The sequence below is a fragment of the Haliotis rubra genome, unplaced genomic scaffold (genome assembly GCF_003918875.1).
Source record: "Haliotis rubra isolate DU_JTF1 unplaced genomic scaffold, ASM391887v1 Scf39, whole genome shotgun sequence".
Taxonomy (NCBI): Eukaryota; Metazoa; Mollusca; class Gastropoda; order Lepetellida; family Haliotidae; genus Haliotis; species Haliotis rubra.
Window position 1 is genome coordinate 519,259 of NW_025767068.1, and position 25,830 is coordinate 545,088.

A 25,830-nucleotide genomic window follows, 5' to 3' on the forward strand; every position below is an offset into this window, starting at 1 on the left:
TGGAGTCAGCAACTTACGTTATGGCGTCGTGGTGTTGGAGGATCCCCACAGCCTCCTCTGAAAGGTCGTACATTTACCATTTAAATGCACATGAAGAATGTAATGTAATTGATTACCTTGAATTATAACGTATAAAGTATGTTTTAGAAATATAATCACTGTGAAATATGAAATAGCATCTCCCCAGGTTTTGCAACACCAACAGTGTATGGTTCACTGGACATGAAGGACACTCTATAGAGAGTGTTGTGTGTCCAAAATAGAGGTTAGTCTCCTCCTTTCAGAGAAAGATATTAATGTACATATTACAGAGGAATGAGATGTTGGTCCCTCAGAAAACAGCTCGTTTTCATGGGCTACGAGTATCGTTTGCGAACTTGACGTATGGTCCGTGCACTATATATCGCAGTGTGGTAATATCACCACATGTCGGGCGACGGACAAACGGATCCAGTGGCTGGATATTCCAGGTAACGAGAATGGTAGAGTACTGTCGGAAAAAGAAAAAAAACCCTGTTTCTTCGCATTTATATCTAAAATTTATGTAGTTAATATGTGAAAATGTGAAATATCTGTAAAGCTAAGTTGGGCCTAACTACAGGCTCAGTGGTAGGGAACTAGGAAACGTAAAAAGAGGCCTGTACTCAGGATAGATTAGTGCAGAAATGAGCAATGCAGTTTTTTTTCCAAGTCGAAAGCGACTTATTTGGAACAGACCATTGCTTTGTGCAAATTAGTGTGCGATGATATTGTATTACCCAGGAAACTTTTTAAATGCCCATGTTGAAATTAAAATAAGCTTCATTATAAACGAGAGCTTACGTAAAAAATAATAACTTTAAGACTGAAACTATTAGGGATGCAGCTACCAAGGAGTCTCGCTATCACTATAAAAAGAAACAGGTATGAGGGGTCGTCTCAAAGCTAAACCAGGACGGGTGTCGCAGACGGTGGTGGGGGTCGGGCTAGGGGATAGAGATATAAGCTGAGATAAGATAATCCTTTATAATAGGGGAATTAAACTGGGGAAATAAACGGCATGTCCTAACAATTTACAAATAATATCCAGTCTTGCCGATCTGTTGGTGGTCAGGGGCGGTGGGGTAGCGTAGTGGTTAACGCGTTCGTTCGTCACGCCGAAGACCCGTGTTCGATTCCCCAAATGGGGACAATATGTGAAGCCCATTTCTGGTGTCCCCCGCCGTGATATAGCTGGAATATTGCTAAAAGCGGCGTAAAACTAAACTCACTCACTCACACTGGTGGTCATTTCACCTATATATTTTTTAGACATTTAATACGATGGCTAATCTATGGGTATCATACTCTCTTACATATCTCAACATAAACTTTATGAAAGAAAGACACGTAAGATGTTAATCAACAGATGAGACATATACAACGCACATGAAAAAGCATAAAATATCTTTCAGACGACCCCTTGTGCCTGTACGCAGCATATGCATTTCATGCCAGGTGAGTCGACGGTCTGTCGTCATACCTGGCTGAGCGACCTAATTGCCATCTATAGTCTGATCTATTGTTTTCAGCAGCTATTCGTACTTTTTCTAAGTTTTTCCCTATGTTACGAGTAAACATGCTTTTCTGGAAGTCCTGTTACGCATCCTACTGAACGCTCAGTTAGGCCGATGTGGGTTATTTCGACATATGCTATTTGCCTAAAACAGTTGTTTTTCTATTTCCGACAGTACTTTAGTGATGTGGGAGTTCTTGCTAACGTCTCACACTTACTGAGATCAGAAACACCGCGAACAGCATCCTTCAACTCGGCAACAACAGCCAGCATTTTGCAGGTCTGAAAGTAGATGCAGTAACTTCTGTATTCTGGAAAGATGGAATTCTGAGCCAGATACCACGAGAGGCAACCGTGGAAAAAAATGCAAATGATTGGTATAGAGGGTAAATTTCTTAATCTTGTTAAATCAATGTATAACAATATCAAATCACTTGTACAATGTAATAATGATGTATCAAACTACTTCTCATGTAACAATGGCGTCAGACAGGGAGAGAATTTGTCACCATTACTATTCTCCATTTTCATAAATGATATTAAATCTCATTTACTTACTTCAGACTGTAATGGTGTAAATCTAAACTATATTGAAGACGATGATATGGTGATATTTGTAAAGTTGTTAGTTTTATTATATGCAGATGATACAATATTATTTGATGAATCGCCAGGGGGACTACAAGATGCTTTGAACTCATTTAAGGACTTGTGATTCATGGAAGCTAAATGTGAATAGAAACAAAACTAACATAGTAATATTCGGGGGAGGACCATCAACAAGCACAAAAATTAAATTTTATTTGGATAGTAAATTACTTGAAATAGTTGATAGTTATACCTACCTCGGTATAACGCTCCACAGAAATAGAAAGCTACTGCTTACAGTTTTAATACTTGATAGAGTGCTTCAAAAGCAATGTATACATAGTTTAGTGAAAAAAGCTAGAAAATTAGACTTGCCTTTAGACTGTTTATTGTTAGCATTTGACTTAATGATAATACCTATCTTGACCTATGGTGCAGAAGTCTGGTCTTTCGAAAACCTTGAAATTTCTGAGTAAATTCATTTAAAATTCTTAAGACTCATTACAGGATTAAGAAATTCAAACCCTCGTTTTATGCTTTATGGAGAACTAAGAAGATACCCCATTAGAATTATGATATATAAACGTTTATAAACACAAGTTTGGCACAAGTTAACTTACCAAGATGGTGTTTTTAAACTTACCAACTTAACTTACAATTATTTATCACTTCAAAGAACAATAAATAAATAAGATAATCCCTGGCTCTCGCACATTAATAATATATTAGACAATACTGGACTGTCGTATGTTTTTTGGAAAATCCCTCAATTTGTACAACCCAGTGGCTGGTCTCAAAAGTTGAACATATTCTTAAAGATCAATTTATCCAAAACTGGCACAATGACATTATTTCTAGTCCCAAGGGAATTTACTATCAGCACCTAATTTTGACGTATATCTCCTTCTTCCAAAACGTATTTCTTTACCATTATTGAGATTTAGAACATGTCACCATAGTTTACCTATTGAGACGGGCCGCTGGTGTAATATTCCAAGGGACGAGAGAACATGTCAACTATGCACTTGTAAAAGCATCGCAGATGGATATTTCTATTTTTATATATGTTTACATAATATGCTCTTGTACCACCAAGGAGGTTTATGAGAATAAAGGATTGATTGATTGATTGGAAACACATAGAACGATATACGTTCTACCCCCAACATGTTAACGGGTAATCCTGATACAAAGGAAAGACGTTGTCGGGATGGAGAGTTCGGAATAACGAGGGTTTGGTGTTGAAAATTATTTCAAGGTAGGAAGTTCTGTTTTTAGTAAATGCACATTCATGAGCTGTCGCACAGAATTCACTTTGTATTCATTTAAATCGCTGCTCCATGCGTTATTAATAGCTTCGATGCCAGCTGGTGCAATAGTTGTACGTTCTGAATGACGATATTCATAGTCATAGTTTTATTGTTCATCTTGTTATAGCTCTATCTTAGCCTACAAACAGATTCATAGCCCATATAGAACGTATCTGTGAGATGTTAAATCATGTGTTCCATGTAGGCGGGAAATAGTCCCTCTTGGCTAATGATAAAATAGGTTTTCCAACCAACACACCATACAGACAAGGGCCGATATTTAAAGGGGCTGAGGAATACCCTCATTTTAATGAATACCTGCAACAAACTGCTGGCCACTTTCACATGGCGCTTGAGTCCGGGTCTGCTGGTGAAGAAGCCGGTCCAGTAGGTGTTGGGGATAATACCGTAGGGGAAGAAGTCGGTCGACATCGTCTCAAACGTTGCCGCTTCTCTGTTGACGCTGTTGATGTAGCAGGTCGGTGTGGAGTAGAGGACGTTCACCTTGCTGCCGGTATTTTGCTGATGACAAATGATGGAAATTAATTATATCGGTCTATGTAGACTGTAAGTGTGCAATCACACAAAAGCACAACTAGTTAGTATTACATGCACATATGTTTGTGTTAATGGGTTATCTTGGAGACGCTATACCTTCAAGGTCAAGTATTGAACGTGATGACATCCTTAAAACATACTTAGAGACCCAGATGTCGACATCAGGGTTAGGATCTAGCTAACCATGCTTGTCGTGAGAGACGAGGAACGAGGTCGACTTGTCAGGTTAGCTAATTTGTTATTGCATCTTATTGTATCCACCTGCCTGTCAAGATTGGTGCTGGTGGTGTCAATTGTTGGAGTGTCCGGCCCAGGCTATTTACAGGCCGCCGTCATACAACTGGAGCATTGCTGAATACAACAACACACAAACATGACTACAATGTGCAGATATTCAAATGAAAGCAATTACCTTTCCATTGATATGTTTGATCAGATTGTCGATGACGTCGTAGAGCGAGGATGCGCTGTTAAAGGCAAAGTCTCCGCCGAAGGGTATCAGCACATGCTGTGTCTTGAACGCTTTGGCCTGCGGAAAATGATCACAAGTACATGACATAGATCGGCTATTGTCCTTCTTGAAGGACGGTTTAGTTTTAATATAGAACAAACTTTATGGATAACAACTTCTAAAGTTTGTTCTATATTGTACTTCACAAATTCTAAACAGCCACTCAAAGAAGTTAACGGTTTAGGTTTCTTTGCATTTCCTCAACCAAAAACAGCTATGAAGGTCTCACATATATAAACCCTGAGTATTTATGTCCTACAATGCATCTATTGACTGCTGGATAGTTGTAGAATAATCTCTAAATATGGCTATATCATCTACAAGAAGTAAGAACTGATTGGAACACTGTACATTAACTCCTCTGCATCAAAGATTTCATATCATGAAGTAATAGAGAAGAGCAAAGCTCACAGATAGTCTTCATGCCTTACTCCCGATCCCTTGGGGTAAAATACTGTAATAATATACTGAACATCTTTGAAAACGCACCAGCCTAAAATTTTTCATGTTTTCATCAAAATGGATTTCAGCATGACAAAGATCAATGAATATAACTAACATGAAGTCGAAGGGCATGTCCAGTTGAAAAGATGCTTTAGAAACAAATTCCTGTCCACATTATGACTCTTAATTCCAAAATGCATCAACATGCAGCCACGCCATGAAAAAGCGCGAATTTCATTCTGAAATTATGCTGACTGTGACATTCAAAGCAGGTGTATGAGAACCGATTCTCATTGCTTCACTAACGATTGTGAAACGAGGACAGAGATTCCGAGGTTAACACCTCACGAAACGAAAGGGAACGTGCACTAGGCATGATTCATGTTGGCACCAGCAGCAGGGATATTGCTCGACAACTTGGACTTGGCCACTCCACCACCGTTAGGCTTCATAGACGACATCAGTAGACAGTCAGCACCCATGACCTTCAATGACATTGGCAACAACGTGTTACGACGCTCCATCAGGCTCGCCATATTGACCTTGTCCATATCAGTGATTGAACACTGGCGACTGGCGACTGGCGACTGCCAGGGCTGCTGCACCAGTTCAAGGTTGACGTGAGGGTCATCAGCGCTGACTCCATGCGACGCCGTCTACACGCTACAGGGCTCCATGCTCGACGTCCAATTCCAACGTCCAAATGGGCTAGCAGGCATTTTTAGTAAAGGTTACAACAATGGCATGGTGTGGTAGTCACTGACGAGTCACGTCTTCATCTACGTTATGCTGACGGCCGATTACGTGTTTGGCGTAGACGTGGTGAACGTTATGCTGATGAGTGTATGGTTCAGACATACCTTTGGGTGGTGGGAGTGTCATGGTCTGGGGTGGAACAAATTACAAACAATCACAGGACTGCCTTCATGCCTACTTTTCAACAGGACAACGCACGGGCACACACAACAAGTCTTTCCATGCAGTATCTGGCCCAACAACACATCCAGGTTATTCATTGGCCAGCACAGTCGCCAGATGTATCCCCCATGGAGCACTTGTAGTTCGAAATTGGTCAAAGTCTTTCGCGGCGACAACAGATGCGAAACATCCGGGAACTTGAGGCTGCACTACTGCAGAAGTGGAATGCCATCCTCAAGAACTCTATTCGGACGCTTATTGACTCAATGAGGAGACGTTGAACTGCATGTGTCAATGCAAATGGCGGTCACACGCGATATTGACTTTTCGATTTGACCCCACGTGTGTTTGATCCTTTCTGACTGGAACATTTCAATGAATGAGCGTCTTTTCTGTGTTGTTGTTTTTGTCAGTCGTCCATCTGTTATTATCCACTCAAAAATATCGATTCCTTACACGTGCTTTTAATAATCTGAACTTTTATAAGTGGTGCGTTTTCGATGATGTTCAGTATATTATTGAAAAGTACACACGAATTAATGTTATCGTACATATTTTGCATCAATGTAAAGAATTTACCTGACAATGTTCAACCACTATTTAATAATTGATACAAGAGCCCAGCTCTCCACATGTTATCAAATGCTTTAATAAAGTCTAAAAAGGAACAATGGAGTTCTCTTTATTATTCAATATCCTGGTTAGTAGTGTTCTGCATTTAGTAGTTGGACGAACATGAATACATGACACATTTTATGAATAACAACTTCTTTTAATATTCTTTATACGACGTTTCAGAGCTACTTCTTGCTCCTTCATCAGGTGACTATTCTACTAAGCCTCAGAGATAACAAGATAATTCGAAAAGGCCTTCGTTTGATGTCACCTGTCCAACCATGCAACAGTGACATAATTGAAGTACTACATCCGGCAAGCACCACACGACTAATTAAGATCCTGCTGCAGCAACCTAGGAGTCACAAAGTCCATGTACAGTACACCTTGGACCACAAAAACACCCTGCTGAAGGAAATCCTGTTACCACCTGTCTACGACAAGATCCAAAAGTTATCCTAGAGAAACGCCCCATATATCCAGGAAACTGCTAGCTAAAGCCTTATATTTATACCAACATCCACCAAGAGGAAAACAGATGAATTTATCCCTGAAACAGAATAGACACCAAATGGCAACGTAGACTATCTCAGCCAAAAAACATCTCCATATTAAAGAATCCCACCAAGACACATCACAACCTCAACCACGATGAGACCAAGTCCATGTAGCAGAATTAAAGCACGATGAGACCATCACAGAGCTGTTGTCATCATGGACACAGAGGAATTCATGAAGCTCTTTAACACGTTCGTAGACAATCAAGTCAAAAAACCAGTCCCATCACCCATCCTCGTCAGCATCCCAAACCAGGAACCTACCAGGAACCTACCAGGCACCAGATCAGCAGACTACTCACCAGAACAGCCCAAACAGACGTCATCTTCACTTCTGACAGAACACTCAAAACATGTTACATGCAAATGGGAAAGGTCTCACTCAGTCCACCCCAAACCCCAGAAAATGTCTGTATGAAATATTATGCAACTGTGAAGACAAATAAACGGAATATATATCACGCCCCATAGCCACCAGATTATAAAAAACCAGAAGACCGCTGTTGAAACATCTGACATAAAATCTGCCCTTTCGGAACACTTCATCAAAAATCATGACCATCATATTTCCTGGCAACAAGATTCTGCATACCATCATCAACCACTGAAAAAGAGGAACTTCAAGAAAGCATTGAAATCCACAGGATGAAGCCAGCCATTAACCGAGACCAAGTCATCTACCTTCCCAGTGTGTACTCAGTTGTGCTATAATCACTGGTTTCATCTTACCGTTACTGATAATCACATTGGGTTCGTCTTTACATTGTTATCTTTGTACAATATTCCCATCTAATTGGCTTCGTGATTATATTGTTATCTTTTGGCACTCTCCCACCTTGCATTGTGTAAACATTCTCCCACCCTGAATTGTTTAAACACGTGCCCTACATATATTTTAACTCTGTGCACTGTCTCAGCATTCACCAGATGAAGGAGCAAGAATTAGCTCTGAAACGTCGTATAAAGAATAAAAAGAAGTTGTTATCTTGATGTCAGTAGATTGTAGAAAATTGTTATTACTGGATGCTGTCTGAACTGGCGATAATAGTTTATTTATTTCCAAGAAGTCATTCGTATCTATTACAGAAGTAAAACAATATCAAAACAGGTTACCAGGTGTGGATAATGGCCTGTAGGAGTCTAAGTCCACAGCATTTCTATAGGGTTTGATGCTCCTATATAACCATGACTGGGAGTAATCCAGTCCAGATAGCACGATTAAGAGATCAACATAAACTGATCCAGAGATGTTAAAAGAATCCGTGGTATAGTCACCTTCCAAACTGTCGACCTCCTGGGTTTCAGTGCACCCGTAATTCGTTAATAATTATGAGTTCACATACCCGCTTTGATGCCATCTTAACAAATTCCTCAGCCGTCTTGTCCTTTCGTCTGTCCTGCAATGGGAAACAATAATGTCATGCAATCCACAGTTAAACACCATCATCCCATCAGAAGCAACAGTGATGTATTCACAAGGAACCAGTTATTTCTTTGGAGTTGATGGTGACGGAGAGAAAATTCACACGAAAACCTTTAGAAGTTATGAACGATGCTCCTCAATTCTTTTTAACGGTTTGACGTTAAACATATGGTGTTCTCTCCTCCTTAACGAAAATCAAATAATCGGACGGGGCTATTATCCGTGTTTATCATTGGTTTTATGCACAACTATGTACAGCTAATTGAGGCGATTTCAGCAGTTACGTAGAAGTAACGTAAGTTTAGTTGGAGTTGTAGAACTAACAGTAGCAGTTGTAGTAGTAGTAGTGGTTACTGCAGTATTACGTGTAGTGGTAGCCAAAGCTGTAGTGGCGGTAGGTGTTGTATTTGTACAAGAAGAAGTAGTAGAAGCAGCTGTAGCTCTTGGCATGTTTTGTGGACGCGACTGTAGTAGTAGTAGTAGTAGTAGTAGTAGTAGTAGTAGTAGTAGTAGTGGGTGCAACTGTAGTGGTAATTGTACATAGTGTTTCTGAGGTTGTAGTTGTAGAGGTGGTAGTAGTTGATAGTTATGACGACAGCACCAAAGTTCAGTGGCAATGGTGGTAGCAACGAATTGGTGTCATTCTCAGTATTCCATCAGCGGTGTAAGCAATATCGCACCGACATTGAAACGATACTCCCGTAGAGTGAGTGAGTGAGTGAGTTTTACGCTGCTTTAAGCAATATTCCAGCTATATCACGGCGGGGGACACCAGAAATGGGCTTCACACATTGTACCCATGTGGGGAATCGAACCCGGGTCTTCGGCGTGACGAGCCAACGCTTTAACCACTTGACTACCCCACCGCCCCATACTCCCACAGAGAACAACCGAATCGATTATAATTGTTCACATAACATTCACATAGCAGCGTATTCAACTAACTAGCTGGTCTAATATATCTGTCAAGAATGCACGTTGCAGTACGTACATCCATTATACCGTAGTAGGAGCCGGGGCTGAAGTAGCCGTCGTACAGGACGCTGGTGAAGAGGTCCGTCTTGTCACCTGGACACAAACCGAGACACACACTCATGAACACAGGTATGCAGTTATATTGTATTCTGTCACACATTCGTCAATAAAAGTGTCAGTTTCACTACAGGAAGTGTTTGCCGCACGGGCCTCTGACATGAGAATAAGCTGAAGTGTCACATTACACAGTATAAAAGCTAACCAACCGAGGTTATCAGGACTTGTCTTCCATATGGTCTCCATGTTCTGTGTGCTTGTTCTCCGGGCGTGGTCCCAGACGTCGATCCTCCCCACCAGCAGGCCATCAAAGCCAAACTGTGAAGGACATGATCATGACAATGTCGGCTGTCTGCTACAGAGATTACATTATTACTACATTATTTACGTGCTGTCTTCTCACTAGCTTACCGTGCAATCATGTCTATTTCAGGCCACACAGCCAAGAGATAGTCGAAAGATATTAAAGTCACCTGTGTTACAACTTTATCACTTTTGTGACAGTTTTCATGAATATACTCATATTTGCAAACGTAATTCTACCTTTATAATATTTATGTAATGAGGTGAGAACTCAATATCTGAAGACAGGTATCTCTGTAAAACAATCCTTTGTTTCAATTAGTTCTCTCCCACTGTATGTATCGGTGGAAATGAATATACTGTCACGTGAATATATTTCTGTTAACGGTAAACACATTTAGTCTTTCTCACAGTCCCGTATCATATTGCCTTCCACCAACCTTTTACTGACTTCCTATACATCTGAATGTTTCAAGTCCAGATTGATAAAGGGTTCATGTTCTGAATCTCCTATCTCACGGAGGATTCATTTCAATAAGTCTAGTCGTTTGCTTCTATCAAAATGATATATGTTCAGAGAATAAGCCGTGGTATAGCAAATACACCATTTCATATATTGGATGTCATGGGCGATGTGATATGAGGACAATAGGGAAAGAGATGACTCTTGTAGATTGGAAAGATGAAATGTAAATGTCGATAATTTCCTCGGGTTATGATCTGATTCTACGGTTACCTGTGCAAATAATGCCGAGTGTTCCCTCGAGTGGCCAAACTGGTCTACATGCCACGCACTTTTCGGCATAGCACACTCGCCGAACTGCCGTTCTATCCACTGAAACCCATGGGTGTGTTGGTCGATGACGTCGTCGTAGTACGTCGTGGCGGAGTCGCTCATGCACCATCCACCTATTATCAGCTCCAATCTTCCTGATGTAACAAACATATAAACATAGTATTGTTGATGACACAGGTGAAAGCGTGCAAGCATAGACAGAAGCAATTCTTATTTGGCTTGAACTCGAACTACCCAATTACCCACTGTTGGCAAAACCTTCTTCGAATCCGTTAAGCAGAAAACAGAACATAACTATGAACAGCGCTTCAAGCCAAGGGATTACTATGACACCAATCCATTACGTCAACAAACCTGGCCATGTAATCCACTTTTCGTCTCATTCAAGTTCAGCCAGCTGGGAAACTATATTGTACCGGCATACACCTTTTGACGGCCCATGTACAAGTGCCAGAAACAATGCATGCATGTGGCTGCTGTATGCTGTTATATGTAAAACGATGGCGCAAGGCCAGTAGTGCTTACGTTCCCTGATGAGCTTCCTGACCTCCTCCTGCCTGTGCTTGTCCTGCTCGTGGAACCACAGAGAGAAGAACGCCATCTCCACAAAGATGAAGCGGCGACTTGGGTTTTTCAGCAGCTCGGGGATAACAGAGTTGAGGATACAGCGAGTACACTCTCCGCCGTGATATTGGGTCTCCTCTGGAAGGTACGCCAGAATTACAGCAGACACTCATCTTACCAATTATTTCTGGGTGTCTCAGTGTAGTGTTTTTACATATCCAAGCTGGATGGTTATTGGCAATGCTTTCGTGTACATCAGTGCTGAAGTGTCATACAATAAAACCGATCCGCACAGAATTCCTTACAGCAAAGTATTTTATGGCAGTTTATAATGTTTCAACTCAGTATTTGGTATAAAGAATATACTTTAATAGAAACCTGTCCAACTCCAGCTCTACACTTGATCCTATTTCATAAGTAACTGCATTATTCGTCGCATTAAAACCTGTCTTATGGATATAGATTAAATGCTTGAATAACACGAGGAAGTATATTTGGGACTTGCGACATCCAAACCTCGGCAAGAAACAACCGTTCACTTGATACTTCTGATCATTTGCCATGTCGTGATACAAGAGATGCATCATGAGCTCTTTCATCATCATCTGTAGGACTGACATCAACCGACGTATCAGGATGCACATACCAAAGTCACCAGACTTCCCGTTGTAATACTGCATGTACGTCTTTTTCCAGCCGACGTCGTCGTGGGAGTGGGCGACGATGTGGATATTTAGCATGCCGTCCTTCGTCGGGTTACATTTCTGCGCATAGAATATGCAGCTAGAGTTAGGCTGATTGAAGACCAAATCTTGGAAGAGTAGCTCTGATAGATTCCCAATCACATATCATTTACAAAGTACGTTGTATCTTGTTGTGTCTCAGCAGCTACACATATGGCATGTTAAGGTATCAGTAGATAAATCGATGTCGGATACAGTTTCATTATATAATCTGTCCTAACCGGCAATGCGTATTCAAATTATCAATGTTGTGACAAATCTTGTTACCACGTGACTTCAGCGTACATGACATGGTCCATGTAAATCATTATTGTTTCGATTTACAAACTGAACAGATGGCCATAAAGCATTGTGAATTGCTAGCTTAACTAGTGTCGTGTCACATAGTAGTTATATACCACCGATATATGTGGATGTAAGTCTGCCGTCACTCACCGTACTGTCACACGTGCCGGACAGCTGTGGGGGGTGACGAGGACCCTCGCTCGCGTTCCGTATACCCTCTCGTGATTCTGGACGTTTGGGGGAGGGTTTCTCTTCCTCTTTCTGCACTTCCATTCCTTTTTTCACTTCGTACATCCTCAGTTTGTACTGCATGTCGTGTTGAACCGGTTGTCGAGGGATGTTTTCTACCATCTCATCATGTCCTGCCACTAAGACATGGCCTGGCCGGGCCCTCGCTCTCTTCTCCCCAGTGATCACCGAGTCGACCCCCAGACCGGCTCCTCTTAATGCCTGTTGCTGTAGATGTTGTATTGGGGTGTAGCTGTTGCTACCAAAGTAGATGTAGGATATGAGCAGCGACACGGGGACCAGTATGACAATCATATGTAGACATTTCCGTCTGCGGTAGCACACCAGCCTCAGGACTCCCATCACTGTGGTAACATAGTAGTGGTAGTAGTAGTAGTAGTAGTAGTAGTAGTAGTAGTAGTAGTAGTAGTAGTAGTAGTAGTAGTAGTATCAGTAATAAAGCAAAAGCACAGAAATACATTATAAGCCAACCTACAGACATTATAACCCCGGCCAACAAGTCAGGATACCTACAGACATTATAACCCCGGCCAACAAGTCAGGATACCTACAGACATTATAACCCCGGCCAACAAGTCAGGATACCTACAGACATTATAACCCCGGCCAACAAGTCAGGATACCTACAGAATTTATAACCCCGGCTCAGGATACCTACAGAGATTATAACCCCGGCCAACAAATCAGGATACCTACAGTCATTATAATCCCTGCTCAGCATACCTACAAACATTATAACCCCGGCTCAGGATGTCTTCAGACATTATAATCCCGGCTCAGGATGCCTTCAAACATTATAACCCCGGCTCAGGATACCTACAGACATTATAATCCCGGCCAATAAATCCTCATGCCTTCATACATTATAATCCCGGCCAATAAATCCTCATGCCTTCAGACATTGTAACCCCGGCTGAGTATGCCTTCAGACATTATAACCCCGGCCAACCAGTCAGGATACCTTCAGACATTATAACCCTAGTCAACAAATCAGGATGCCTTCAGACATTATAACCAATCAGGATGCCTTCAGACATTATAACCTTAGTATGCCTTCAGGCTAACAAATCAGGATGCCTTCAGACATTATAACCCCGGCTAGTATGCCAGGATGCCTTCAGACATTATCAGCTAACGAATCAGGATGCCTTCAGACATTATAAACCATGCCTTAACATTATAATCAGGATGCCTTCAGACATTATAACCCGGCTAAAAATCAGGATGCCTTCAGACATTATAACCCACGGCTCAGGATGCCTTCAGACATTATCAACCTAGACATTATAACCACGGCTCAGGATGCCTTTCATTATTATAACCACGGCTCAGGACAGACATTATAACCACGACTAACGAATCAGGATGCCTTCAGACATTATAACCCTAGTCAACAAATCAGGATGCCTTCAGACATTATAACCCTAGTCAAAAAATCAGGATGCCTTCAGACATTATAACCCTAGTCAACAAATCAGGATGCCTTCAGACATTATAACCCTAGTCAACAAATCAGGATGCCTTCAGACATTATAACCCTAGTCAACAAGGATGCCTTCAGACATTATAACCCCGGCTCAGGATGCCTTCAGACATTATAACCACGGCTAACAAATCAGGATGCCTTCAGACATTATAACCCTAGTCAACAAATCAGGATGCCTTCAGACATTATAACCCCAGCTCAGAAAAATCAGATGCCTTCAGACATTATAACCCCTAACAAATCAGGATGCCTTCAGACATTATAACCACGGCTAGTCAACAAATCAGGATGCCTTCAGACATTATAACCCTAGCCTAACAAATCAGGATGCCTTCAGACATTATAACCGGCTCAGGAACAGACATTATAACCCCGGCTCAGGATGCCTTCAGACAAATCAGGATGCCTTCAGACATTATAACCCTAGTCAACAAATCAGGATGCCTTCAGACATTATAACCCCTAGTCAACTCAGGATGCCTTCAGACATTATAACCCTAGGCTCAGGATGCCTTCAGACATTATAACCACGGCTAACAAATCAGGATGCCTTCAGACATTATAACGGCTCTAGTCAACCACGGCTAACAAATTATAACCCCGGCTAAGGATGCCTCAGGATGCCTTCAGACATATATAACCCTAGTCAAGAAATCAGTATGCCTTCAGACATTATAACCCCCTTAGTATGCCTTCAGACATTATAACCCCGGCTCAGTATGCCTTCAGACATTATAACCCGGCTTCAGACAAACCCGGCTTAGTATCAGTATGCCTTCAGACATTATAACCCCGGCTCAGTATGCCTTCAGACATTATAACCCCGGCTCAGACATTATAAGTATGCCTTCAGACATTATAACCCCCGGCAACAAGTATGCCTTCAGACATTATAACCCCGGCTCAGTATGCCTTCAGACATTATAGACCCCGGCTCAGGATGCCTTCAGACATTATAACCCCCACGGCTCAGGATGCCTTCAGACATTAGTATTATAACCCCGGCTCAGTATGCCTTCAGACATTATAACCCCGGCTCAGGATGCCTTCAGACATTATAACCCCGCCTTCAGACTCAGGATGCCTTTCAGACATTATAACCCGGCTCAGTATGCCTTCAGACATTATAACCCCGGCTCAAAAGGATGCCTTCAGACATTATATAACCACGGCTCAGGATGCCTTCAGACATTATAACCCCGGCTCAGTATGCCTTCAGACATTATAACCCCGGCTCAGGATGCCTTCAGACATTATAACCCCGGCTCAGGATGCCTTCAGACATTATAACCCCGGCTCAGGATGCCTTCAGACATTATAACCCCGGCTTAGTTATGCCTTCAGACATTATAACCCCGGCTCAGGATGCCTTCAGACATTATAACCCCAGCTCAGGATGCCTTCAGACATTATAACCCCGGCTTAGTATGCCTTCAGACATTATAACCCCGGCTCAGGATGACTTCAGACATTATTACCACGGCTCAGGATGCCTTCAGACATTATAACCCCGGCTAACAAATCAGGATGCCATTAGACATTATAACCCCCGGCCAACAAAGTGGTATATCTTGAGACACTATAACCCCGATTCAGTATTGCCGTTAAATTGAAATCTCTTCTTCCGTGGTATTTTTCTACCGACCTGGTTCCCGATCAACAAAACGTTCGTAGCGCTGCGGCATTCGCAAGCCTATAATAAACTATAGAGTTACGACAGATCGTAACGTTACGAATACTTTGCGGATCGGGACCCAGATCATGAGGTTGTTATTACCGCGCTAAAGAGTTATTTTATACACAGTATCGTTCCACCACATCCCTCCAAGTGCCCATACGCTGTTTGTGAAAACATTTCTATATATTTCAATAAACACTTAATAGGGTTTGCGATCTGTTCTAGCAAGATGAGTGATATTTGTAGTACATACCGATCGGAGCTAACTCACGTTATATTTGGGATTACACTTTCTCAGTAAAGTACAGATTCTAGTGCTTTTGTTGGGTGGAGTCCCATGCGGGATTCGAACCCACACCTTCAGAGTCAGACACCTAATCGCCAGCACACAAAACAGCAGTCTAACCCACTCAGCCATCGCGACTTCCGTATAAATGGAAGTCGGACAACTGTGCTGGCGATTAGGTGGGATCGGATGGGACTCAACCCAACAAAAGTACTTGAATCTGTACTTTATTGAGAAAGTGTAATCCCAGATATAACATGCGTTACATATGACCACTTTCTAAAATCGAAAGTGTTTGCTATTTGTTATGCAGTCAAGATCAATAATTTCAGCCTTGCGAAAATGTGCAATGAACCAGTTCCATTCGTTATGGTGTTCAGCTATATTGACATACGGCACATGTTTAAACCTGCTTTGTCATAAAACGAAATAAGCATGTTTGTAACCGCAGCGATTACTGTTGTCAAGAATGCAATGCTTACCTTATTTATCATGAAAATCATCGGAGGAAATATCGTTTAAATTATATCCCTCTGGTCTACACTAGGGCCATTTTGTTTCGAGCTGCACGAGATACTTTAACATATTCTCTGAGCTCTGCATCATCGTACGTGGAACAAGTTGTTGGATTTGACATTTAGCTTGCCGGTGGTCGCTCATGTTATATACGGGTCCTCGTGGCCAACTCTCTCATTACCGCAGTGGTTGACAAAAGTTCGAGGCAATATACAAGTGAAAACATCAGACGCGTGGAACATTGCAAGTCGCCTTAACAGATCCACGGGTCGTGCGCGTGCAGACATGAAAGAATCTGTCGGCCGTCCTGATCAGAGGGTAAGAAAGATGATAGAGTAACTATAGCAGTGATATACAACCGGTTTATATACTTCAGAAAAGTATATGTAAGTCAGTATCTTGTTTTTAGAATTTTAATCGGTCTCTTAAAGGTTTACTTGACTTTGATGTTATCACAGACAGCGATTAATGCTATTTTAGGACAACTGGTTTCAGTGCACATGGAAGATAACTATGTCTATCACACAGCGGTGTCAATTATAATAGTTACTGCAGCAGAGTGACCTGTGAACGGGTGATGACAGAGAGGTGATTCATTATGTGATTGTAAATAACGATAGGCAATAATGCATTGACAAGAGTCATGGTGTACAAACTTCTACAAACCAACACGGAGACATGCGTGGACGGACCTGATACTGCAGTCAAACTATGGCCTTTCTAAGCTATCTCTCAACATCAGTCCGGTCTCATATATCGTAACCATGACTTCTTACCTGAGCTATGAGGTATGTTCCCAGTAAATTGTCGAGGTTCTTGATGGTCAGTCCTGAACCAACAGCCGCTAACAGCGCCATCATTGTTTCAAATCACCTGACCTATTTCATTCTAGTATTTCCCCAGTATACGATCCCAAAGCAGGGACCGATACAGCTTATTTTTAGAAAGGGGTGGAGGGGAAGGGGTGTGCACACTTCATTTTCACGAGACTTGGTCTTTTAATAAACTTCAGGGCAAAAGGGGGATTGCGCACCCCTGCACCCCCACCCCCTCTGGGTCCGCCTATTCAAAGGGTAACAGTTTTACAGGTTTGCCGCTTGCTGCTGTGAAATCTACCCACCAAGGCACAACAACTGCGATCGATCAACATCCTTCGTCAAGGTGTTCTGCATACAAGATCAATAATTGATCCCCACACTTTGTAAAGCGCTACGTTTAGATTTTACGTCCTCTCACAAATTACTTGTTATTGAATCAAACCTTGACAAAACGGAGTGCGTTACACCTGTAACATCACGTCTACAGCATTTAGGGCGCGGTATAGGCAAGGGCGCGGTATGGGCAAGGGCGCGGTATGGGCAAGGGTGCGGTCAACGCCCCACCGGCCTATACACATATAAGTAACAAACAAGGTAACCCTATATACCCATATATCCAGGTCAAGCGAATGACACTCAGTTCAAATATTTACCTTATCGATTAAGGCTATGTTTGCTTCCCGACTGGTTTATGATCTAAATTTGCTCTCCTTTATTACCGGTGTTTATCAATGTCGTGGTGTGTTCGTTGTCAACGTGACCTGATAAGCTTAATGGGCGACGCTGTGTGATAACTATATAATGTACGGTTAGAAATCATATAGTACAGGAAATAAAATATGAGTTTTGATATATCGTAAATGTAATACACCCCTTGCCATGCACCAAACTAGCATTTTACTCATCAACAAAACCAAGTTACAAAGTCTCTTATGTAAATAATATATAGGTTTTTATCTACACCGCCATTGGCGTGTAAATATCGCCTCAGTATACAAGCTCACCGTAGAAACTGTCATACCAAATCACAATTTACAACATACTGACTTGATAACACTTGTCTTAAATGTCAACAGGAAAACCCGCTAATCCGGAATGGTGGTTCCATAGGCTGTGTTTCCGGTCTAGCGGGTATCCCAGTACAGAAAATAATGCATATATATCATACAAGCTCGAAACATCTGAACACAACACACAGACAAAGCCTGACATGTTGAGAGTATACTTTTAGTCCTACCTGCGGTATATGTCGCCGGGATAGAGGGTCATATAGCCCACAAGCGGACTCGGGACATTCAGATGTTACCCGTATGTAGGACTGTGCAGGTATGTTGTGCAAAGTGAGCGATGAACGCGGAAAAGCTTCCCGTCCTGAATAAACCAACCGTGACACTGCCTGCAGACAATGCTTGGTAGTTAAGCTTTATTGTTGCACATATCGATCTGTGCCAGGTATCCCACAGTTACATGGGAGTGTTGGTTACTGTGATACTCATGTACATATCCCATATACATACATTACAAGGATTAATAGCTTATCTTAAACCATCTGGCAAAGGAAGGTTTATATGATTTTGTTTTAATGTCTGAAATACATGTATTGTCACACAAATTGAACACAATAACTGGCACATGTTATATTTCGTTTCACAATAAATACAAGTATTCATATTACATTTATTGATGTTCAAGCACCTTGTTCAAGACATGAAAATGAGTAACATGCAGCAGCATGTATTATTTATGTAGGACGGAACAGTAATAAGCATAATAATAATACAGCAGATTTGTAATGCGCCAAAACCTCCAGGCACTTAGCGCCTGCTCATAGCGCTACACAAAATTAGTGAGTGAGTGAGTTCAGGTTTACGCCGCACTCAGCAATATTCCAGCTATATGGCGGCGGTCTGTGAATAATCGAGTCTGGACCAGACAATCCAGTGACAAGCAACATGAGCATCGATCTGCACAGTTGGGAACCGATGACATGTGTCAACCAAGTCAGCGAGCCTGACCACCCGATCCCGTTTGTCGCCTCTTACGACAAGCATGGGTTACTGAAGATCAATATTCTAACCCGGACCTTCACGGGTCTCACAAAATTAAAATACACTGCAGTAGAGATGCTATATTTTCACTGGTAATATAATCTTTACAGGACTTTTGGAAGAGATATGTCTTTAGGTAGCTTTTAAAGATTGTCAGTGATTGGAATTTCTATATTCCCAAGGGAAGATCGTTCCACAGAGTCTGGGCCATGTAAGCTAATAATCTCTGTCCATACTTTTTGAGGCTGGTTTTGAGCAGTTTAAGACGTAACTGATCAGCTGATCTTTGTGTCCGAGAAGGTTCATATTTCTTAATGAATTCTGTCAGATAGGCAGGGTCAGGTTGATTGGCACACTTATATGTCACGGTAAGAATATTGTATTGGACACGCGCTTGGACTAGGAGCCAGTATAGGGAGGTCATGTGCACACTTCTTAGTTCGGGTCACGATCCGTGCTGTAGTGTTTTGGACACGTTGGAGTTTGGCAAACTGTTTCTGGGTTAAATTTCTCAGCAAGCTATTGCATAGGCAAGTCTTGTGAATACAAGTGTTCTTGCTAGCGTATGTGACGTATCAGCAAGGAGAAGATCTCTAATGGAACCAGCATTCCTGAGATGAAAATAACAAGTGTAACAGAATTTAGATATGTGGTCATCCATTGATAGATTATTGTCGAAAACAAAACCAAGGTTCTTGGCACATTCTGAAACTGTAATCTCAGAGTTTCCTACTCGAACAGTCTTCACACCAGCAGCCAACCGTTTTGGCAGAGTTCCTGCAAGAAGAGACTCCGTTTTGCTGTCGTTACGTTTCAGCTTGTGTATAGTCATTCAGGACTTGATGCTATCAGTGGCATGCATTTTAGGGGTAGAAAACCTTGAGTAACTGTGTATCATCTGCGTACATATGATGATTTACACTAGAGGTTGAACGGGATGCGCCCAGATCAGAAGTGTACAGTGTAAATAGGATGGGTCCCCGCACAGATCATTGGGGAACACCATACTTTAAGACAGTAGTTTCAGAATCTGAATCACCGATACAAACTGACTGGATTCGACCAGAAAGGTATGAAATAAACAATTTCAGCACAGTTCCTTCAATACTTATCGACTCCCTCAGTGTTGCTGAGAGTTGTTCATGATCAATGGTATCAAATGCCGCTGAGAGATCTGACGATACCAACAAGCCAACACAACCACCATCCACAGATGTCAACAAATCTGTTTCAGCTCTATGTTCTGGTCTATATGCAGACTGATTCTTATCCGGTAAACCAAATCTGTCAAGATGTAAGGAGAGTCTACACTTCACAAACCTTTCAAGCACTTTAGAAAGGAATGATAGGTGGGACACAGGTCTGTAGTTACTGAGGGTAGACATGTCTAAGTCCTGTTTCTTAAGAAGAGGTTTGATCACTGCCTCTTTGAAACAGGAACTGTTTCTGTTGATAGACTCTTATTGACAGTACTCGGCGCGCGTGTTCCAGGGGCATCAGGTAAGGATACTGATGAGATGCCGGTCTCCGAGTTCCACGATTTCCTCCAGCACCTCAGACACATCATAGACCCATCATTGTTATGTTTGTTAGCCATCGTAGTAAGAGGCGCTTGTTAGCTAATAGGTTAAAGCTGAAGACTGCACAATCTAACTCTCCAATAGTCTTCATAAATGAAGACCTTACCAAAACCAGACCGATCCACGCTGAACAGTCCAGGGTACTTGTCCAGCTAAAGAACACCGAGTCAACCTGGGGGCCTGGGGGTCTGATCCTAGTGAAACTTAAGGATTTTAAGCTGAGGAAATATTGCTACTAACACATATGTACAGTAAGTCCATGACCAAACTAGATTACAAATTGAGGATTTATCTGTGTGTAGATCCCGCCCTTATGCAGGCTGATATGACTGTCACAAGTGTTGGGGAGTGAGGTTAATTTTACGCCGCTTTTAGCAATATTAGAGCAATATCACGGCGGGGGATACTAGAAACGTGCTTCACACATTGCATCCATGCTGGGAATCGAACCCGGTTCTTCGGCGCGACGAGCGAACGCTTTAACCAGTAGGCTATCCCAGCGTCCGGTCATAAGTGTAGTCTACTAATTCAACAACTCAAGTTAATACAATCTCTAGTGAAACTTTCAAGTTAAAGACGTGTGTCGTCACCACCATTTAACACCAGGACACTACTCACAATGATGTCAATAGAATTGTTCACGTGAACAATCATTGTCACATTAATATATACATTTGTATGGATGTGGGACTGTGTATGTATGTATGTATACATGTATATATGTATGTGTATGCAAATCACACAGACTCGTGGTAAGTTGAGAATGCATTGTTCTTTATGCTCAACTCCGATTGTATTATCCGTCGTTCAAGAAATACCAATTGATGCTGATGTGGCATTTATCTATGAGAAACATACAGGGTTTGTTAGCAAAAATAGGAAGTATGGCGACATAACACCCGTCCTGCAACACCCCCATGGGCCACTGGTTACCAGTGAAGTACCGTATTCAGTATAAGATACGGGTACTGGTGTTCTAGTGCCTGGGTGGATCAGCACCGCCCTACCTGTCCAGTCTTATTCACAGATACCAGCCACGTCGCTCACTCAGATCCAAAGAGGGGCTCCAACAACAAGTACCAACATCACCCACACAGACCTTTGGCGAAAGAGCCTTTGGATATGCCGGACCAGGCTTGTGAAATGAACTGCTAATCCATGTAAAATCCCAAAACACTCTTACTGGATTCAAATCAAAACTTAAAGACACACTTTTTCAACTTCATTTTTTTGATCAGTGAAATTCTTTTTCTCAGACACAACAGAGCTTTTGAGCAGCATGTTCCTCGATATCAGCGCTTTACAAGTTTTAGTACAGATAGATAGCTACATGTCAATCTTTTCACTTGGTTTATTTATACCTAACTGCGCCCAGCATTGATATACATGGTCAATAAACTGAAGTGTGCCAAAGTGCACCTAACACTTTTGTGAAGGTTACTGTTGGTCCAAACAGACGCGCCACAGATATTACGTATATATTACATGAATGATTTCAAGAATATTCCAAAGTGCATTATCAATTTACATGGTCTGGAGACCGTATCTAATCTATAACCATTTAAACTATATATTTAACGCAATGGGTTTTTTTTCTAAATCTAATGTCCTTGATCGCTTCGCAACTATTTGTGCACAAGAGTCCAATTATAATATTTGTTTCATGTCCACTCCCAGTTAAGAGCACACTCCCTGGGTTTTGTGTTTCTTACATCAGTCAGTTTTCCTTTAAAGCACTATTCGATAGATCCGGAGGGTTTTCCATTCTTTTCTTATATTTCTATCGAATATTTCATCTTCATCTGCATGTTCTGCGTCTACAGACACACGGACGTATAGTCCGTTTGAAATCATTTGAGACACACTCTGACACACAAAATCTAATAAATGCAACAAAATCAGACTCTGTACAGTCACATGAAATCGACAGACCAACTCTGATGATTTGTCTCATAATTTTGGACACCCGAATAACAAAGTTGTTTAACAAACGATCATTAGGTGCCTGACTCTGAGGGTGTGGGTTCGAGTCCCGGATGGGACTCAACCTAAAAAAAGTACTAGAATCTGTACTTTACACAGAAAGTGTAATCCCAAATATAACATATGTTGCATTTGAATACTTTCTAATATGGCATTGTGTATTTCATAGCCTTCGGCCGTGGGAGCCGTACCAATTAACACTAGTCAGAGGGGTACACAAAGTCCGCAGTCTAGACTACCAGTTGTCCGACTTCCATTTTTGTGGAAGCCGCGGTGGCTGAGCGGTCTTGGCGTCTGACTTTGTGTGCTGGCAATTAGGTGCCTGACTCTGAGGGTGTGGGTTCGAATCCAGGATAGGACTCAACCCAAAAAAGTACTAGAATCTGTACTTTACAAAGAAAGTGTAATCCCAAATATCACATATCCGTTTGATCATTATTTTGTTGTCACTTTTCGCTGTTTCTTACGAGGGAGGACCACTTGCTGGTAGAACAGCCAGGTGTGCGAGTTGAACGTGTGAAATTGAAATTTCACTGCACATGCTTATTGATCACCTGGCTGTTCTACCAGCAAGTGGTCACCCCTCGTAAAAAATAGCGAAAAGTGACAACCAAATAATGATCGTTTGTTTAACAACTTTGTTATTCGGGTGTCCAAAATTATGAGACAAATCATCAGAGTTGGTCTGTCGATTTCATGTGACTGTGCAAAGTTTGATTTTGTTGCATTTATTAGATTTTGTGTTAGTGAGCAAGTCATCGGTCTCAAATGAAGTCAAACGGACTGTAAATGGAAACAGCACTGCTTGTTTGTAAACAAAGGTCACGTGGTTAAACATCGCGCACATTTGTGTTTTTGACCAACCTTTATCGTATTATTGTTAAACATTCGGCGTTAATATAAGCCTTCATGGAATACAGTGTACATATATAAATGTACTCACTTTCTGGAATATCTCAGCGAGCATGGCATCCGAATGTGCAACATGACACACCACTGTTCTGAACCCAAAGGTGGAAAGCGTGCAGTCCGTGCATGTCGCTTGGAGCGTGTAACGCAATCGAATGCTCTTAATACGTTATCAATGCGTATTTATGCGCCCTAAGCACATTATTGTATTAACTTTTTTCTATGTTTGAACTTTCATTTGAATAAAATATGTATGCGTTACTGGCATAGATATATTTCTAATGCGGGCATCTTGATTTCGAAGGTTTGATTGTTATTCTCGAATTTCATATATTTCATGCATTTACTTTCCTTTCTTTCTTTTCCCTTGTTTTGAGTGAATATTTTTTTGTGTGTGTTTGTCAAGAAATATACATCTACATGCTAGTTCTTCACAGCTAGTTAGTGTCTGCCTTCATTTAAATGCTCAATTGGGATCCTCTTTATATTTTTCTCATCTGGTGTTACGGATGACGGATGATTAAACACAATGTTGACATGCAGTGGCTATTTTTGCTGTTCGACTTCATGCACAATATTCAGCGAAATATTTACTTGTTTTGTATTTTGTTTCCAACCAAACCTGCCCCGGAGGTTACGAGAACTCATGTTGTGTAGATGTCCACTGTAATCCGGGACAACAATGGCGTACAGATGTAATGCTTTTCCACCTAAACCTTCGTAGCTTTAAAGACAAACTTGACATCTTAAACGCAGAATTCGGTTCTTGTGAAGTACTTTTTATAACGGAAACTTGGCTAAATGCGGATATAGATAGTAATGACATCACTGGTTTTAAACCACCTTTCAGAAAACTCGTGGCGGTGGTGTGGCAGTCTATGTACCAGATAACCTCTGTGCAACAATAATGACTTATTTAGACATTGTGGAGCTTGAGGCGACATGGATATAGGTTAAATGCAAATCTCTAAATAACTTAATTGGATCATTTTACCCCGCTGATAAAAACACACATTATTGGAACCTAATAGGTCAAGCAATAGGCAATGCAGTTAATCTTGATGAATTCATTAACGTTACTGGCGATTTTAATATTGATATACTCCATGAAACCAATTAGAAGGTTGAGCATTTGCAATCTATCTACGGCCTAAAACAAATAATGACAGAAGCTATCACAAACTAACCAATAACTCTAACACATGGTATCAAGTGTTACGGATCTTAGGGACTCTGGAGTTCTTGATCCCATGTAGCGATCACTGTCCTATCTTCCTCGACAGACGGCAACATGATACGTAATAATCATACTGTTAAAAGGAAAACTATAACTACGCCTTATCAAATATTGATGGCATCAATGAGAATTGATGGTACAAATGAGAACAACTAGGATACTGTATGTTCAGGAAACGTAAATAACATCACCGAGGATCTGACGTGTATATAAATATATATTTTAAATAGAGAAATACCATACAAGACTATCATTGAACGAACTAAGGACCCTTTATGAATTTTACAATACGCACGGAGTCAAGACACGGTGGCGTTTAGTTACAAATTATATTTAAAAATAAAATGTCCATCGTTCCAATCAATTCAATAAAAACATATAGTGTATGATGATCTACAAGACATTACTAATCTGCTCAACAATTTCTTCTCAGATCAATCAAAAGTCAGAAACCCCGATTCAGATCGTCTAGTAATTGATCTGTACTTATTGGGTAATCCTTTAAACATCAATCAACATTACGTATGAAGGAGTTGGTGATATTCTTGTTGAACACATCTAAAGCAACAGGTCCAGATGGTATAGGAAACAAATTACTCAAGTAACAACGACTACGCTAACTCCGATATTGACAAAAGTGTTTAGCATGTCCCTTCGAAACAATACGTCTCCTTACTGTGGACATCAGCATCAGTTATTTCTCTCCATAATAGAAGTGATGAACATGATTGTTCAAACTAGAGACCAATAGCACTTACAAGGTGTTTAGGTAAGATTTTTGAGAAATGTGTATTTAAACATGTGTTTAACTTCCCTAGATACATGTACCACTACACTTGGACAAACTTGCAACGGGGAT

At 41.3% G+C, this 25,830-nt stretch overlaps 1 protein-coding gene across 2 annotated transcripts in view; it reads right to left on the reverse strand.

Moving 5' to 3' along the window:
- The window catches only part of LOC124286700 (lysosomal alpha-mannosidase-like), a 38,479-nt gene extending 14,601 nt beyond the window's left edge, over window positions 1-23,878 (reverse strand). The window contains exons 1-12 of one of the 2 annotated variants that reach the window (XM_046723116.1): window positions 23,769-23,878; window positions 12,332-12,774; window positions 11,800-11,917; window positions 11,115-11,291; window positions 10,530-10,723; window positions 9,700-9,808; window positions 9,450-9,526; window positions 8,379-8,432; window positions 4,403-4,519; window positions 3,751-3,954; window positions 1,753-1,816; window positions 18-57 (exon numbers count right to left, since the gene is read on the reverse strand). In XM_046723116.1, coding sequence (XP_046579072.1) covers window positions 18-57; window positions 1,753-1,816; window positions 3,751-3,954; window positions 4,403-4,519; window positions 8,379-8,432; window positions 9,450-9,526; window positions 9,700-9,808; window positions 10,530-10,723; window positions 11,115-11,291; window positions 11,800-11,917; window positions 12,332-12,774; window position 23,769 — 1,598 coding nt within the window. In that variant the 5' untranslated portion in view covers window positions 23,770-23,878. Of the gene's footprint in view, window positions 1-17; window positions 58-1,752; window positions 1,817-3,750; window positions 3,955-4,402; window positions 4,520-8,378; window positions 8,433-9,449; window positions 9,527-9,699; window positions 9,809-10,529; window positions 10,724-11,114; window positions 11,292-11,799; window positions 11,918-12,331; window positions 12,775-18,451; window positions 18,602-23,768 lie in introns of those variants that run through there. The other variant, XM_046723117.1, reaches the window with a different exon arrangement.
- Between the last annotated feature and the right edge of the window lie 1,952 nt (window positions 23,879-25,830).